The sequence below is a fragment of the Heterocephalus glaber genome, unplaced genomic scaffold (assembly GCF_053883595.1).
Source record: "Heterocephalus glaber isolate CG9 unplaced genomic scaffold, H.glaber_assembly_v1.0 deba00001553, whole genome shotgun sequence".
Taxonomy (NCBI): domain Eukaryota; kingdom Metazoa; phylum Chordata; class Mammalia; order Rodentia; family Bathyergidae; genus Heterocephalus; species Heterocephalus glaber.
In genome coordinates this window covers 15,186,332-15,204,439 of record NW_028258344.1, presented here as the reverse complement: position 1 = coordinate 15,204,439, position 18,108 = coordinate 15,186,332, and the positions used below count along the sequence as shown (strand labels likewise).

The window sequence follows — 18,108 nt, the reverse complement described above, 5'->3', positions numbered from 1 at the left end:
TACTGTATTAATGAATCTGGAAAAGTCTGACAGTATAGCAATGACTCATATAGACATCAACAATGAAGAGAAAGTAACCTTTGTGCTACTTACAAATAGGAGACCTTTGCACATTTGACTTCCCAGACACAAAAAGCTAGTTAATATTCGGATAAAAAAAAATTTGGATAAATGAATAACAATGTTAGTGATCAAAAGTGTAGACTCACCTTATAAAAACTCCTCCTTGTAAGCAATGAAGTAGAAGAAAACAATGCTGACTTTCTTGACTTACTTTCTTCAAATCAGTTTTCAGCCAAGAATAACTAAAACACTGGACCACTAGTGTTCCAAAAAGCATAAAGCTTAATGTTAAAACACCAAAAACATACTGTCCTTCATGGAAAAATCTGACAGATACCCAGATGTCCACAATTAAATCAGTTATATAGATTATAATGCCAAGAACTGACATCATAAAATTGGATTTAGTGTACTTCATTATGAACAACTATAGCTCTTAGCTATCTATTCTCTTCTCTCATATGCAAAGAAAATCATGCCAGAACAAATATTAGGATATCCTTTGGTATGGCACTGAATTTTAATTTCTACTCCCTAAATCTGTTTAGAAAAATAATAAATATTATGAAATTTGAACACAAAAACTGAAGTGATTAATTTTAATTTTCTTTTCTAAATCTCTAATCCAGGTCCAGTGTTATTCAACCTTCTCTTTCACAGTGATCTTCATTACAGATGACAATACCTAAAATGAAACAAAACTGTGAGTTTCTAATAATTTAAATTTAAAGCCTGATCCTTGACTTTATTTTTTCTAAGAATAATATATTGCCACTACATACAGGTCTTTTAATAGATTTTGGAAGGTAAAGTCTCAGCAACCTACTTACTAGTTGACAACTTCCTCTCAGACTAAAGTATTTATCTTTTAAAAATAAAATCTGCTCACAAAAATATTTACCACAAGATCATGTATAGTGGTAAAAACTGGAAACTGCCTTCATGTGTCATCATAAGAAAACAGTAAAGTAAATAAAGATAAATTTTTAATAAAGATAAAATAAAGATAAAAATGTAATAAAATTTACAAAATCAAATATTATAAAGTTACTATAATATATTTAGCAAAGATAGAATAGCTGTGAAAATTTTAGTATGCTTTGAAACAGAAATTGCCTGCAGGATTCTAGCCTAGAGAAATGTTCATAGATATGCACAAAGATATGTATCCTTTGCAGAGTCTATTTTATAACAACAAAAAACTGAAAACTAGCAAAAGGACAATTAAGAGGCCTAGTTCAATAAATTATGATACATCCATAGTAAAGGATATATCATGCAACCTTTAAAAAAATGTACTAACTTTGTTTAAACTGACTTCAGAAGATCTCCAAGAAGTATTAGATGAACAGAGTTACCAGAAAGATAGACATAGCCTTTAGGGTTTTTAATTACACTTTATATGGACAGTGGAAAGGGGTATAGGAAGTAAATGCAACTCTAGTCATTTACTTTCTATAAAAACCCTGAGTTTTTACAACATACTCATGTATTTATGCATTATTTTTATAAACTCTTAGGATAAAAACAATGGCAAATTATTCTTATGGGGAATTTTGATGACTAGAGAAAATGTTTATCCTACTAATGAGAGCTAACATTTATATAGCCTTATGTGCTAGGCATGGAGCTAAATGTTGTACATAAAATATTCTAATTTAATTTTATCAAATTTAAACTGTGGATACCATACTACTATTATAATTTCTGCTTCATAAACGTGGTAAATGCAAACTGTAGACAATATTTGTGTGATTCAAGTGTTCATTTGTGTTCCCAATTGCCAACATTATACACACACATACACACACACACAATTTCTGTCTGCTATCAAAAAAAAGCCTACACTACCACTTCTTCATAAGGAGTGGCTGCTCATTACTTGTAGTGTGCTCTATGCAGTTTACCACAGTAGCCATCTGGCCCATTTTAGTCATTTCAAAAGCTGAGTCTCAGTGCTAATGGAGCTATCCACTTGCTCTGTGTCCTTAAACATTTTCTTTTGCTTCCTATTCATCTAAAATATAGAGATAATAATGTATACTCTTCATAGAGTATCTGTGAAGGTCAAGAAAGATAATACAGGGCTGGGGATTTAGCTCAGTGGTTCCGCCGCCTGCCTTGCAAGCGCAAGGACCCGAGTTTGATCCCCGGTACCAAAAAAAAAGAAAGAAAGAAAGATAATACATAACATATATATAGAAGAGTATTTGAAACAGATTTGGGCTCAAGAAATGTTATCATTGGGGCGGGGATTTAGCTCAGTGGTTTCGCTGCCTGCTGCACAAGCACAAGGACCTGAGTTCAATCTCCGATACCAAAAAAAAAAAAAGAAATGTTATCATTACCTTGAATTTCCGTTATATCTGAGTTTGCAATCCCCTGACTTCGTTTTATATAATGTGAAGTGAAAAAGTACTATGGTATGTTGTCTAAGATTTGAAAATGCTAAGGAAATATGGTGAAAATTTTTTTGAGATGTTAACTGTGGCATTATAGATTAATTTTTCTTTATCATCCTTTTCTATATATTATGAACTAAACCATTCCTCCCTCAAGATTCATATATTGAAGCCCTAACCCCCAAATGAGACTGTATTTAGAGACAGGGTCATTAAGGAAGTAATTAATGATAAGTGAGTTCTAGAGTATTCATCCAATAGAAATGTTGTCCTTATAAAAAGAGAAATACCAGAGGAAGACCTTGTAAGGACAGAGCAAGGAGGCAGCCATCTGCAATAAAAGGAGAGAGAATCCACCAGAAATCAACCCTGATGACACCTTGAAATTGGACTTCAGTCTCCAGAACTGTGAGAAAATTAACTTCGGTTGTTTAAACCAAAAAGTTTGTATTATTCTGTTAGGGCAACCAGAGTAGTTAACACATTGTATCTTCTATAAAGAACATGTATTACTTGAAAAACCCAGAGGGGAAAGCAATACTAAAATACAAATATCTGTGGTGTACTTCTCATTCTACCATTTTAAATCATTTTGTTTAAAAGCTTTCTGAATAATATTAAATGGTATTTCACTCTTCTTACAGACCAAAACAAAGAAGGCTGTGGCCAACAGGATGGAAAAAATAATTTCAAATTTCAATTTTCCTAATCTAGCAGGCCATAAATTTTCCTGAAGTAAGTTTCTTGTCTTAATATGAAAGAAATTAAGTCCAACAAATACATGAGGTTTAGGAAGAAGCGATTAATGAGGAGGTTCTGTTCAACTGAATTAATTATTTACTTAGAATCTACTGTGAGCTGTGTTAGGTATTCCAAAGTCCCCACAGAACAAGCTCCCTACCCCTTCTCCCTGTCCTCCTCCCTAAAGGCGAACAGAGACTTTCTACATAACTAAGGCTTGACCCCTCCTAGGTAATGACCTCCTACTGAGTTAGGGGCTTTTCTACCACACCGGTTTCCTGACCAAATGTTCCCTTAAGATAGGGACCTCCTGGAGCTTGTCACTTCATCCCACTAGATACTCCCGTGAGACAGGGACTTCCTGGAGCCTGTTTCTCCGACCCCCAACCAGAATTTGTTTCTATATGACCTAACCGCAGTCACCCACCCCCATCAAAGGACTACATGCTCTCCCATATGCAAAAACCCCATATAAGCCTCCAGCTCAGCTCATGCCAACGACTGGTCTCCATTTTGTGAATCAGTCCTGGCAGGCTGCAGACTGCCACCCCAATAAAGCTGGCTTGAACATACGTGTGCCCCTTCCTTTCGGCGACCCTTTCAAACTGTTTTTAGGCTGTCAGGATAAATCAAATGATAAAAAAAGTCAAAAATCCCTGCCCTTTTGAAACTCACATCCTAACACAAAAAGTCAATTAACAATAAAAATAATAGGTAAATTAAATATAGCTGAAGATGACAAGTGCTGTGCAGGAGAAAAACAATATATTAAGGAAGATTAGGAGTTGAAGTAGAAGTGGGTACTTCATGAGCTGTAATTCTAATTACGTGGATCAGGGCTGGACTCACTGAGAAGCAGGCATGTGAGTAGTAGAATTAGCCATGTGAATATCAAATGGAAAGTTTTTCACATGGAAAGAACAACTAGACTTCAAGTATATCCTCCAGAAACAGAAGTTTCATAAAATACTGGCAGAGATTTCTTAGTATGATTATATTGGTATGTTTAATGTGTATCTGTGGGCTGGGGATTTAGCTCAGTGGTTCCGCCGCCTCCCTCGAAAGCACAAGGACCTGAGTTCGATCCTCAGTGCAAAAAAAAAATAAGTATAATGTGTATCTAAATCCTGATCCAACATCATTATTAAAAATGTGACATTTTAGGATTTACTATCTAGGGTAAAATCCATATAGAATAGAAAAACAAATAGTGTAACAGTACCTACCCTTACTAACTTTACCATGAGGGAGATGTTTTGTATTATTTCATCAAATACATTATTTTACTAAATCCACACAAAGTCCTGTGAAAAAAGGTATTATTAGTTCCATTTTGCTGACAGAAAATTGAGGGTTAGAGACATTGGATTTTTAAGGTGAGTTATCTCTACCGAGTAAAGTCCGTCTGCCTCCAATGCTTGGATCATAACCACAAAAATATATTACACAGCCTATGAAGAGAGAACAGAAAATATTAAAAGCTGCTTGAATATGACACGTGGGCATAGCACCTACAGATCTGAGAGAGACTAAAACTATAGTGTATTACTGTTCTCTGTATTAAAATAAAAAGGGAAAGGAATATGGTTAGAATGGCAAAGGATGCAAGGTTAGACTTTTCTAATTAAAATTCTTTAATTCATTTTCTAGACTTTTCTCAGCAAAACTTTATAATCTAAACACATATTGAGAATATTAGAATTTGACTAAAATGCAACAATTCTGCTAAAATTCTATATAAATTGATTTTATAAATAACTTCCTTAAAACTACACACAATAGCTCAGCAATCTGTGAGGCATTTCTTAATCTCTCTGTCCACAAAGAAAACTTCTTTATCTGTCATGAACAAGTAAAAGCCCAGCAATTTTATGTCAAGTTTTACAAGATGAGAATTATTTCTAAGAAACAGAAATTCGATTATTGACAGAATATTAAACAGATTAATCTGATATGACAATGTCCATATTCCTAATTTAGTCAGGTAGAACATAACTCCAATTGGAAGGAAATCTACACAGCAAGCTAATCAATACAGCAGTTCTCATAAAGACAGCCCACAAAAGCCACATAGTTTTATAACTGAGTTAAAGACAATTTATCTCTACATCTATATCTGATCACTATTCCAATACCACCTTAGGAAAAGTAAAACCATCTACAAAATTTACCTTTTAGGGGACTTGTTATACTTACTGACTTAATAGGACAATTTCAATTCAATTTTATTCTAAAGTGAACCTAGCTGTGTAGCTATCTGGCTGTCACTCAAAATACATAACCTTCACCCTTGTACATGATCTCTCTTTAAAACAATGATATTTAAAGAAATTAAAATTATCAACCAAATTTAATCTATATAAAATATAGACTTACTTGTCAATATGTCTTCTTTAATTCAAAAATCCCATCTGAAAAATCTTCTTCTTCTGAATCTTTTATTTCTTCTTCACTGATAATAAGTATAATTATAGGGCATATACTCCTTTAAGCTTGAATACTAAAAGGAAACTGAAATCATGTTTGTCACATGTGGCAATTTCTAATCTAGTGATAACAGTCTGTGTCACTGTAGATACAGTACACCTCTTTATAATTACCTCACTGAGGAAAAGAAACAGCATAGCTCCTTTTACTGGCGGATTAGATTCAAAGCTTTCATTGATTTGCCAATTAAGTCTTAAGAAAATGACTTGCCTCACAGCATATCCACATGAATAACCCATGTTTGTCAAGGACTCACAGATTCTTAAATTTGAACTAAGCTGACAAAGAATTTACAAGTATTATTAACTTAGCCTGTGTTATGGTTTATATATAGATGTTCCCCAAAGCCTCATGCACTCATAGGTGAGACTTTGAGGTGTTGACTGAAACATGAGAATGTGACACTCATGAGTGGATTTGGCTACTAATGAGTTTATAGCTAAATGTGATGTTTCAAGGTAAAGTCTGGTTTGTGAAGGTGGGTCTCTCGGAGTGTGGCCTAGAAAGATTGTCTCCCTCCCTCATCCTTTGATTCCTGCCATGTCATGAGCACTTTCTCCTCTGCCATGCCCCACTTCCATGCCACCCTGCCTTGGAGCCTTCTGATTAAGGACTGAAACCTCTACAAACTGTGAGCTTCTTCTCCTTTAATTTGTAGGTGTCCTAGTAATGAGAAAATGACTAAAACAGATTTTAGTACCAGAGAAGTGGAGTTGTTGCTGTGATGTTACCTGGCCATGGAGTTGAAAAGCCTTTGAAACTGGCTCACATGAGGAGTCTGGAAAGGTCTGGAGATACCAGCTGGAGAAGCAGTCCTAGAATGCTGTGAGCTGAGTTTAATGAGAGATTCTAGTCAGAGCTCAGACCAGAATGCTGGTAAAAATCCAGCCAGTGAAGACTAGGCTCAGGAGATTTCAGTTGGGAACAAAGACTCCATTGGCAATTGGACTCCAGAATATGTGTGTTATGCTCTACCAGAAAATTTGTCTACATTTTCCTCCTGTCTTGAGACATTGCCGTACACTAAAATTAAGGGCAGCAGACCAATTAATCTGGTAGAAGAAATTTCAAGGCAGTCTAATGTTGAGACAGTGGCACAGCTACTGTTGGGGGCTCTTAGCCAGCTCAACTTTGAAAAGCAAGAGCAAATAGCCCAGCAGAATGATTTAAAAAGTTTTGAGTTTGGTCAGAAAGGCAACTCTGGTAAAGTTGGGGCCTGCAAAAATGGAGCAGAAGAGAACTTGGTTGTTAAAAGGATTAGCATTAACAGGAAGCTAAGTATTTTGGAACTGGACAAAAGGAAAAATGCCTTGAGGGAATATGAGAAGTCAGCAAGGTTCAAAATTGCAAAGGTGAATGCCTTTGCTTTGAAAAGGGAACCCTAGGGTGCCAAGGTCCAGAATGGTGGCTGCCTAGGGAATTTGTTCCTCCGGATTCAGTTCAGTGATCAGCCATCCAGGCACTCAAGAGACTTCCTACAGCCATGACAGAAGGAAGTCTGGCTATCGCTCTTGCTGGAGGCAGACCTTGGCATCATCAACATGGTGTTGGATTTATACACATGCAGAATGCAAGACATGTAAGGTCAGGGAGCCTTCCACCCAGATTTCAGGCCTTGGAGGCCAGGCAGTAGTGCTCCTGAGAGGGCAGTGTGTGAAGCTCCGTGAAGGGAGTACAGTGGAGACCTCAGAATGTTGGAGAAGCCAGGATCTCAGAATGTCTGAGGAAAGCTACAAGAAGCGAGCGAAGATGGCCCAAGAGAGAACCCAAGAAGGGCCAGGGATTTAGCTCAGTGGTGCTGCTGCCTGCCTCAAAAGCACAAGGCCCTGAGTTTGATCCTTGGTACCAAAAAAAAAAAGAGAGAGAGAACTCGAGAAGACTACAACCACCAGTGATGCTAGAGGGGCAGGGCTGTCCAAGCCCTTTGGAGTTCACATCTTGCCACAGATTTCTCTGGGTGCTGTACGTGAAACTATGGATTTTAATGTCTTCCCTGCTGGATTTAGGTCTTGCTTTGGTCGCATTCCTTTTCATTCATTCATTTCATTCATTCCCCCCATTTGTACCTATTGGAATGATAATGTTTATCTTGTGCCATTGTTGTTGGAAGCATTTAACTTTCCTTTCATTTTTATAAAGGCTCACACCTAATAGTCCGCCTTAAATCTCAGAGGCAACTCTGAACTCTGAGTATTCAGCAACATGAAACCGCCAGGGCTTTGGCAACTCTTAGAGATGGACTAAATGCTTGTGAATATAACTAGACAGAATGTAAAAATCTTTGCTCTTATTTCTTGGAGATGTACTTAAACTTCAAGTCACATTGCTAAATGTAACCCTGAAGATTCGGGTTTTTTATGTGCAGTCTAGATCTCTCTTCTGAGCTCACCCTATATACAGCACCCCACAACCACCTCAACTTCGAGTTTTTTAATCCATGTTCATTATCCTTTCTGTTCTACCATTTCTTTATATGACCCTATGCAAATCATTTGACTGACATCACTTATTGGGTCAATTTCTTCATGTGTCAAATGCAGAGCTTGGCAATGAATTAAATGAAATCATGAGAATTACAAGGGATATTGTAATGATTAAACGGTGGGGGAAGAAGTTGCCCAGAGTCTCAGGAAGACTATGATCCAGAAATTACTACTTCATCCTCTTCTCTAGGGTTCATGAACCTTCCAGCAGACATCTTAAAAAGGCAAAATAAAGGTAACTTCCTGCCTGAATAGCCATTAATTGATGGCTATAAATAAATACTGGTAGGATGAAAATGTCTGACAGGTTTTGATGATTACTCCAAGCACTTATAAAGGGTATATTGTTTAGCCCACGGATGATTTATAATGATTACTTCAGTAACAACTTTTGAAACTTTTCAATTAAATGTACATTTTTAAGACAAATTTCTTACACGTTTTTCAGATGATCTGAAATATTAAACTGCTGAATTGTAAACTAAACATCAGTAGCAAGAAGTCTCTTGTTAAAAAATGCTAAAAATAATTATCCTAAATTGTATATCTCGGAGGGGGGGGGCGGTTAACCAGGAATTGAACTCAGGACCTTTCACTTGCCAGGCACTGAGCTAAATCCCCATCCCTTATTCTAAATTTTAGAACTACACATTCAACGTTCATTTCTTTAAAAAAAAAAAAAAAAGTAATTCCACATAAGAACATTAACATGTATGCACTGCAAACATGTACTCAAAAAAGAGGGGAGGGGATCAAGAGATGAGGAGAGGGAGGAAAGGAAGAGAACGGGGATGAAAAAAGGAATTAAAATGTATTGTGTATACATACCAACTCCCCACAAGAAATGTAAATATTACACACTACAAGCATGTACTAATAAAAAAAAATTTACAAAGTAGAGTGGGACAGTAAACATGTTCCACATGTCTTTGGGAGTAGTTAATACAATTGTCTTACCTTGAAGGAATTGCTCACAGGACCGTGCTTTTTTTTTTTTTTTTTTTCAACTGTAACATAATTCAAATTTTAAAAGTGGAGAATTTTCCAACTTGGCCGAGACACTTCCTTCTTGGGCACAAAACTCCACAGAATCAACCTATTTCCCGGGGAGGTCCAAAGTGCAGAAGAGAATGTAGGAGTACTCTCCTACACCATAAATAGGGCTCTTCCTAAGACTCGAGCAGCTCCCACCACCACCACCCCTTTTCAAAATTACACTCGCACATGAGGGAGGGTACTGGCGCGAGGGAACTAGGAGCCCCAGGCACAGAACTCGGTTCACAGCTCTGATACCTAAGCAAGTGTCCCAAACTTCGTTTTTCATTTATAAAATGGAGACAAAATAGCGCCTACCTCTTAGGGTTATTTTGAGGATTGAGATGTATGTAAAAAGCACTCAGCACGGAACTAAACGCCATACTAAGCATTAGTTACCACTACTAATAAAAGAGGAAAAAGTCCACCCCTCAGACACCACCACCACTACTTATAATCCTGAGCGGCGGTACTTTCCAGGATTCGGTACTCAATCCTAAACCTGCCTGCCCCGATCTATCAGCTTTCCTGGTGAAAGGGTCTCTCATCCACATTCACGCACTTGCTTGCAAAAGCATAAAGTACTCTGAGGCAACTCTGTAAGTCCCGCTGAATCACGATCCAGCCTCGCCTCTGGGCGCTTCAGACCGCAGAAGGTGGCACGCCAACGAACTCGCTCCGGCCGCCGCTGCTTTAGCAACCCACGCGGGGTCAGGTGGTCGCCGGCCCCGCCTCTGACCCGTCTACCAGGTCCTGCCCACGACTGAGGGGCGTCTTCCGACAAGTGAGTGGCCCCGCCCAGTCCATCGGCTAATACCCCTCCCTCCGGGCGCGCGAGGTGTCACGTGGCTCTATCCCCGCCCATTCGGCCTACTTTTTGGCTCCACGCTGCGGAATCCTGATTCGGAACTGACGGGTGAAAAGCTGGGGTGGAGATGGCTGTTGCGCTGCCGTGCATTGAAAGGCTGTCCTGTCGTGTGGTGCGCGTTTTAGGCTGTAATCCTGGTCCTATGACCCTGCGAGGCACCAACACCTACTTGGTGGGGACCGGCTCCAGGTAAACGTCCTGTCCCTACCCGCAGTGTACACTCTGGGCTGCGCTTTCTAGAACCGCGCACCTGGGCCTCCGACACTGCTCGGCCAGGGCGGAGAGGCTAAGTGCAGGCTACGGGGAGCGCAGGGACCCACCCGGGACCCACTTCTCGGCCAAATAACCAGGTGGTAACCTTTCTAACCGAAGGTGAAGTCAGTTTAAAAAACAGGAAGGAAAAAAAAATCCTGCCTTTGAAACCCAATTTACTTTGCTTGATGTTTGAATGCTAGGGCGATCGTGTTTAATTAGGATCTCCTGGAGACAGAAGTCCAACAAAAAGAGGCAGGGCTTTGCTGTCTTCTCTTTGCCTGCTGTTTTGCATGTAGTGTAGTTTCCCCTCACAAAAACAATTGGGCTAGCGACATTTCCATAACTCAGCAGCAGAGGGCAGAATTTTCTTGCTTCCAAGTTACTTGGCTTGGTAAAACTCAATAGACCACACCTGGCCTTGGAAGGATGCGCTGACTCTAACAGATTTTGGTTTTTGTTACAATTTTATGTGACAAGTGTAGCTCATCGCGTTTTCGTTTAAAGTGTCTACTGGATTTACCCTTTTTCAGTAAATAAGAATTTCTGAAACAGGAGAATAGGAGGGACTGGAAATAATTGCAACTCATGTAGGCAAAAGATTTAAGTCCAGGGCCGGAGATGTAGCTCAGTGGCGCCGCGCCTGCCTCGGGAGCACAAGGTCCTCAGTTCGATCCCCAGTACCATAAAAAAAAAGATTTAGGTCCAAAGTAAACAAGGTAAGTTCGGGCCGGGGATTTAGCTCAGTGGTTTCGCCGCTTGCAGCACAAGCTCAAGGACCTGCGTTCGATCCCCGGCACCAAAAAAAAAAAAAAAAAAAAAAGGTAGGTTCAAGTAGCTACAAGACCCATAGGCCGCTTCAAGAATCCAGGGGGATAGAAAATGAAGCAGAAAAACAATACCGTATCTCTAGGGTATAGTTTTCTTACTTGGGCCTTTCTCAACCCAGTAAGTCCACAGGCATTCTCTCTTCAGTAGGTCATTTTAAACTAGTTCTAAAGTCAGCACCTAAGAGGAAAATTACATATAGTCAGTATTACCCTAGAAAATATTCTAGGAGAGCACCATGTTGGAGATCAGTGTACGATCTCGGGAAGTTCAACACAACCTGCTTTTCTTACAGCTTAAAACAGATGGTTGGTTCTGTTGAAAACCAGATGAAGAAATTGGCTTGTGTTTAGAGGCCATGTTGTATGAAAAATAACATACTCTATCTTTAAACACTAGAATCACACTCAGCATAGCAAAGTGCTTGTGCTAAAGAGACTTAAGAGATCTGAAACTAACTGAAGAAAGAACAAATTCATAGTCTCTCATCTGATGCTACTTAACATTATTACCTAAACTCATGAAGTGGAATGGCCAGTGTGATCTTTGTAGTCGAATAACTGCTTTCTTAAATCTCTACTCTAATGACTCAGCCACTTGAAACTACTTCCCAAAGTGAACTCACGGTCTTTCCTACTAAACCAAGCCTTTCTCCAGTCATTTCTGTGTTGGTAAACAAAATTATCCCCATGTTTGATGAAAGGTAATGCTTAAGTACTCTTCCTGATATTTCCTTGCTTCCTGTCACACATTAATCCATTTGAAGATCTCTTCATGTCCACTGCTATGAGCCAGTCCAAAAGCCAGTTCAACTCTTGCATAGGCTTCTGTAATAGCCTCCTGACTGCATTCTCTGTATTGACTTTTGTCCCTTTTCAATTCATCCACCTACATGTAGCCAGAGTAGTTTTTTAAAAATCAAAAGGGAAAAGCCTTGCATATTCTGGCTCCCAGCTGTCTCACCAGGCTTGTCTCACCAGGCTTATCTCAAGTCTGTTCCCTCATTCTAGCCATGCTGGCTCTCCTATGTATGTCAAGTGAGTTGCATCATTTCTGCCTGGGGGCTTCAGTGTACAGTGTGTGTCTTTCATTCACCCTTTAAGGCTCATTTGAAATACTATTACCTCTTGGAGGCCTTCCCTACCCCCCTCAAACTATGTCAGTGCTATAGAGTCTTAGCACTCCTTACTTTTCATGGAGTAATTTGCTCCATTTTGTGTAAGATGTTTAGTATTTTTTCCCTACTTCCATGCCCCATTAGAACATATGTTGACTGAAGATGTGTTAATTGCTGTCCCCTCAGTACAATAAATAATTTGCTAAATGAATAAGTATTCTTTACCATCTTTCTTAGTTTTTACTGTTGTGATACTAAGACTGCTCGATAAGTTAAGTTTTAGCTGGTCTTCCTCCTCTGTGGTTCATGTCATCCTGTGAATACCAAATGAATTTCATTAAAGCACTAGTAGATCTGTGATACTTAGTTATGTAGATACTCATACAGACAATAGCCCAGGTATCCAGAATATTTCCACATTCCTCCTCTACTCAGGAATCTGGTAGGCTAGGTGTGGTGGTGCACACCTGTAATCCCAGTACTCTGGGAGGCTAAGGGAGCAGAATTACAAGTTTGACCTCAGCCTGGGTAACTTAGCAAGATTCTGTCTCAAAATTTAAAGACTGGGAGTATAGCTCAATGAGAAGGGTTCAATCCCCAGTATAAAAAAAATAGAAAACAACTCTGATAGTTGCAAGTTTTAACCTTTCCTATCAAAAGTGCACATACTTCAAGGGCAGGTATTGTCTTTTATAATAGGAAATCCCAGTCCAGTAGAGTTACAGCTCTGGAGCCTAGATTAGAATCCTGGTTACCTAGGTTAGAATCCTGGCTCCATTTATTAGCTATATTACTTTGAACAATACAGTTATCTTTCTAAGCTTCACATTCCTTAACGTATAAAATGAGGGTTATGTAGTACCTACCTCACAGGAATATTACGAGGATTCAGTGAAATCCAAATGAACACATACATGGAAAACAAATGTCAGCATGTGAAAAGCATACGATGTTAGCTAATCATCATCTCTACTTATACAATCTAGACAGCACTGGGTTCGTAGTAGTGGCTCAGAAAATAATTTGGTTAGTATGACAGCAAATTGATAGAGCAGTTAATAACTGCCTTAATATTGATATAAAATATCCATAAAGAAGTTGATTCCACTAATTTCCCATTAATTGAATATTTTTCATGTAGCAGATAGTTACTATGTTTCCTATTATGTACCAGTTAACTAATTTGAATTTGCAATATTACCTCTTGAGTTGGAGATACTGGGACCATGAAGAACAAACCAACCCAGATAAAGATAATACTATGTAATCATCTGTGATAACTATTGACAGAACGTGCTTAGTCTAGAACTGAAATTTTATTTATGACACATGAGAAATTCCAGGGGCTTGCCTAAGCAGTCCTCTTCCAGAGAGAAAATTAGTGTCTTAAATGAAGTCACTGGACCTTTTACCTCAACATTAGTGCTTGCCACCCCTGCCTCTTGCTGGCTCATAAGGCCTAGAGCAAATCACTTAGCTTTTCTGAAGGCTAGTTTCTTTTTCTGTGAAATAAAAAATAGTACCTCCCTAGAGTTGTTCTAAAGACAAAATACAATATAGAAGCTCCAAATGGTTTTAATCGCTATATCAAGATGTTAACCTTTGTGACCTTTTTCCCTTAATGTTTGCTACAAACTCATTTGTAGGTATTGTAGCATCTAGATACTACTTTTCCATTCTGAATAGATAGTGTTTATTCAGGAGTTTGTGAAAGTCCTGTTGTCCTCAGTGTTAATATCCTTCCTTTGCCAATACCAAGTTTCTAGACCAAGACAGGACTACTAGGAGACCTAAAAAAAAGAGGCCCAGGAACCACGTTCTCTAGTGCCAGAGGCCTGTTGTATTAGTCATTTTACCATCTCTGTTACAAAATACCTGACACCTGCAACTTAAAAGACAGGAGATTTATTTGACTCACAGTTTAAGAGGATTCAGTCCATGGTTAGCTGGCTACAGGTCAGAAATGACATGGTAGAAGAACAGCAGAGTGCTAGGGATTTAGATCAGTGGTTCCGGCACCTGCCTCGCAAACATAAGGTCCCAAGTTCAATCCCAGGTACCAAAAAAAAAAAAAAAAAAAACGAGCAGCAGAGGAAAGCCACTCAGCCCATGATAGGAAACAGAGAAAACGAGCTGGGGACAAAAATACAGTACACGTTTCTAGTCATGTCCCAGTGACATATCCCCTCCAACCAGGCCCTACCTAACAGCACATTCAGCTATAAACTTATCAATAGGTTAGTTCACCGATGTGTTTAGTGCCCCCATAATCCAGTCACCTTTCAAAAGCCCCTCTGAACATGTGAAACTTTGGGGGAACATTTTATGTATAAAACGTAACACCTGTCAGACTTTGACCTGCAAGCAGCACACACATTCCAAAAGATATTTCCCTTGCGACTAGATTTTAGCCTATCTGTGTGTTAACCCTATTTTGTCATGACTATTGATCAGTGTGATATGACCTGGTCTTTATTTAAAATACTGAGATTTAAATTCAATTTTAAATTGCCAGATATTTTAAAACAGTTTCTTAGAAGGGAAGACACCAATTTAAAAATAGTAAGGGGCAGGCCGGGGATTTAGCTCAGTGGTTCCGCTGCCTGTCTCACAAACACAAGGTCCTGAGTTCGATCCCTGGTACCAAAAAATAATAATAAGGGGCCTTGAAAATAATTGAGGCACCTTGATCTAAAATATGGCATGATTTTTCTCAGAGACCAGAAGACCCCAAAAGTAGTTCAAGTGACTCTAAGAAGCATCAAGAATTTGAAATAGGTGAACACCAAATAACTCAGATGCATAGAGGTAGCCAAAATCTGGGATTATGGGGTATAGGGTCTTATGTGGAAGTATGATAGTGTTATAACTTTGGTTTGTTTGGGGTTTTTTTGGTACCAGAGATCGAACTCAGGTCCTTGTGCTTTCAAGGCAAGCGACGAAACCACTGAGCTAAATCCCTGGCCCCTCTTTGGTGTATTTTTAATTTAGTGTAACTAAATCTATACAGGCCCAAGCATTACACAATGTATTATAGATATGAAAATAAAACATAAATTCCTTAGACCAAACAGACAGTATTCCTACCCTCCTGGGATGACTCAGATTTCTAGAGTGATGAAGGATATGGAGATAGGCAATAAGTGAATAAATGTATAAAATATATGTTACGTGCTAATTTTTTTTTTTTGGAGAAGCAAGGGGAGATGGGTAGGAATTCCATCAAAGTTCACTGTTGACCCAAATCAAGTTCATCTCAAATTTGTTCCCTGCAGTGTTTATAGTCTTTGTTAATGGCACACAAATCATCTAGAAACTTCAGAATGATCAACTCCTTCCCTTCCCTTCTTCATCCAGCTGTTTAAAAATAAAAGTTCTGTTGATGTGTGTTCTAAATGTTCTTTGAACAGTCTCTTCCTTACATTTTCACTTCAATCGAGGTATTATAATGCTCCCTTGGATCAGTATAACCTCTGGTCACTCATCTGCAGAACAGACCTTTCAACACTACTTCTACACTGTCCCACTATTACATAGAATTTAGGATACAAACAATCTAGCTGGCCATGAGGCCACTGCTGTCCTCCCCAGTGAGATGCCAGATTTAATTTTTTAATCTTTTTAAACTAATTAATAGAAACAAAAATTGTACATGTTAGTGGGATACCATGTAATGCTTTGATACATGTTTACACTGTAATGTTAATCAGATTAAACATTTATCTCCTACATTTTTTAATTTATGGCAAAAACTTTAAAATTCTTCTGGCTTTTTGAAATGTATAGTACATTGTTGTTATCTCTAGTAACACTATTATATAATAGCATACCAAAACTTGCTTCTAATTATAAATTAATATAAAGCCAGTTTGTTTTTTATTAGCTGTGGGTATCAGGGAAACAAATCCATCCAATATAAGGATAGCTATCCAAGGGCAGGAATGTAGCTCAATGGCAGTGCTTGCCTTGCAGGAGCAAGACCCCTAGGTTCAATCCCCAAAACAGTAGGGTGAGGAGGATAGCCATCAAATTTCTTACTATCTACCTACCCTTTTATAATGCTCTGTAAAATACTTTCTTTGGTTACTTTTATTGATTTGATCATACACAGCTTCCCCCTCCTACCATCCACTAGAAAATAAGCAGGGTTGTTTATCTTGCTTTCTGCATGAAATGAAGGCTAGTACATAGTAGGTAATTTATAAACCATTCTTGATGAATGAATTAATGACTCATCAAGACTGCCTTCTCTCAGCTCAAATTAATGGGGTGTTACTGTGAAATAGCGTGAATTAAGTTCATGAGTTGGTTCTTAAGGGAAGTGTCTCCTGATTACCTAATAGTGAGGAAAGTAAAATGTAAGAAAGGATTACAACCACGAGCAAAAATATATAACAGGATTATCTAAGTAAAGAAATAAAACAGCTCAGACCTTTACTCTATGCTTCCTGCAGCCCTTTTTATGTGTAGAGGCACAAATATAAAACTTCAGTGTTAGATATCTAGTGCAAAAGGCCAGTTTTCTTTGGGGATGCTTTTGAGTCAGATTCTTTCATATCTATGAAACATTTGAGGAATGTGTAAAAGGCTGAGTAGATAAGAGCATATATTCTTAAATAAATAAATAAAAAGAGTATATATTCTGGCATCAGAATATCTGGGTTTGAGTGCTGATTTTGTCATTCATTTGCAGAGTAACTTCTGAATATAATATTTGGGATATATAGTTGGGTGATTTATTTAACTTCTGAATATAATAATGAAATATCTCCCTTAAACAGTTGTCATGTGGAACAGTGCCATGTTTTAGTTGCTATGTAAGTGTTCAGGATTACTGCTATTATTACTTGTTCAGATTTACATTTATAATTTGTTTCAAAGAACTTTCTTACAGTAAAATTACTGTAGTTAAACTAAAGTAACATATAGCTGGTTTCCTAGCATGTTGAAGCAAAATAATTTATAAAGTTTCTTAAGTTTGGTATAGTTTGTGTGAGAAATATGCTCATATTAACTCTGTTCCAATTGTGTAATTATCTTCCATTTAATTTTCAGGAGAATCCTCATTGACACTGGAGAAACAGCAATTCCAGAATATATCAGCTGTTTAAAGCAAGCTCTGGTTGAATTTAACACAGCAATCCAGGAAATCCTAGTGACTCATTGGCATCCCGATCATTCTGGAGGCATAGAAGATATTTGTAAAAGCATCAATAATGGTAAACAGAAAATGTTAAGTTCATTGAAGAAAATAATATCTGGGGAATAATTTATTAAGCAAGCTATAGTATTTTTAGAAATTGATGTAATTTAAATGTTGTTCCTAATTTTAACAAGGAGAAAAGAAAAAGTTCAGTTTTCTCTTTCATAACCTCAGAGGTTTCAGTCCATAGTCGCTGGCTCCAAGCTAGTGCAGCATAGCAGAGGAGACACAGTCCATGGCATGGTAGGCAGGAAGCAGCAGCCTGCCTCCTTTCTTTTTTTTTCCATCCAGATTACAAGTCTTTTGGGTGTTGGGCCTGGGATTTAGCTCAGTGGTGCCACCGCCTGCCTCAAAAACACAAGGTCCTGAATTCAATCCCTGGTACCAATAAAATAAAACAAAATGAACAAGTCTATTGGGTGGTGTCATCCAAACCCAGGATGGGTCTTTCCTCTTCAGTAAATCCATCATTCACACCTAGAACTATGCTAAACTAATGAATGACTAAGCCAGTATCGTATACCCATGATCCTGTATCACATGCCCATGATCCAGTCACCTTCCAAAAGCCCCACTATAAGCACTGAGGCTTGGGGGTACATCTAGATACAAGCCATAATATCCAATGA

The 18,108-nt window shown here is 38.3% G+C and overlaps 2 protein-coding genes across 11 annotated transcripts in view; one reads left to right on the top strand and one right to left on the bottom strand.

The window, feature by feature from the left end:
- Positions 1-9,960, bottom strand: part of Xkr9 (XK related 9) — a 55,831-nt gene extending 45,871 nt beyond the window's left edge. Inside the window, exons 1-3 of one of the 10 annotated variants that reach the window (XM_087190453.1) lie at positions 5,583-9,960; positions 4,433-4,510; positions 210-748 (exon numbers count right to left, since the gene is read on the bottom strand). In XM_087190453.1, the coding sequence (XP_087046579.1) occupies positions 210-481 (272 nt within the window). In that variant the 5' untranslated portion in view covers positions 482-748; positions 4,433-4,510; positions 5,583-9,960. Of the gene's footprint in view, positions 1-209 lie in introns of all 10 variants that reach the window. The other 9 variants (XM_087190458.1, XM_087190460.1, XM_087190459.1 and 6 more) reach the window with 9 other exon arrangements.
- Positions 9,961-10,065: 105 nt separating this feature from the next.
- Lactb2 (lactamase beta 2) overlaps positions 10,066-18,108 on the top strand; it is a 36,231-nt gene continuing 28,188 nt past the window's right edge. Inside the window, exons 1-2 of the mRNA XM_087190462.1 lie at positions 10,066-10,268; positions 17,332-17,495. Coding sequence (XP_087046588.1) covers positions 10,147-10,268; positions 17,332-17,495 — 286 coding nt within the window. The 5' untranslated portion in view covers positions 10,066-10,146. The remainder of the gene's footprint in view (positions 10,269-17,331; positions 17,496-18,108) is intronic.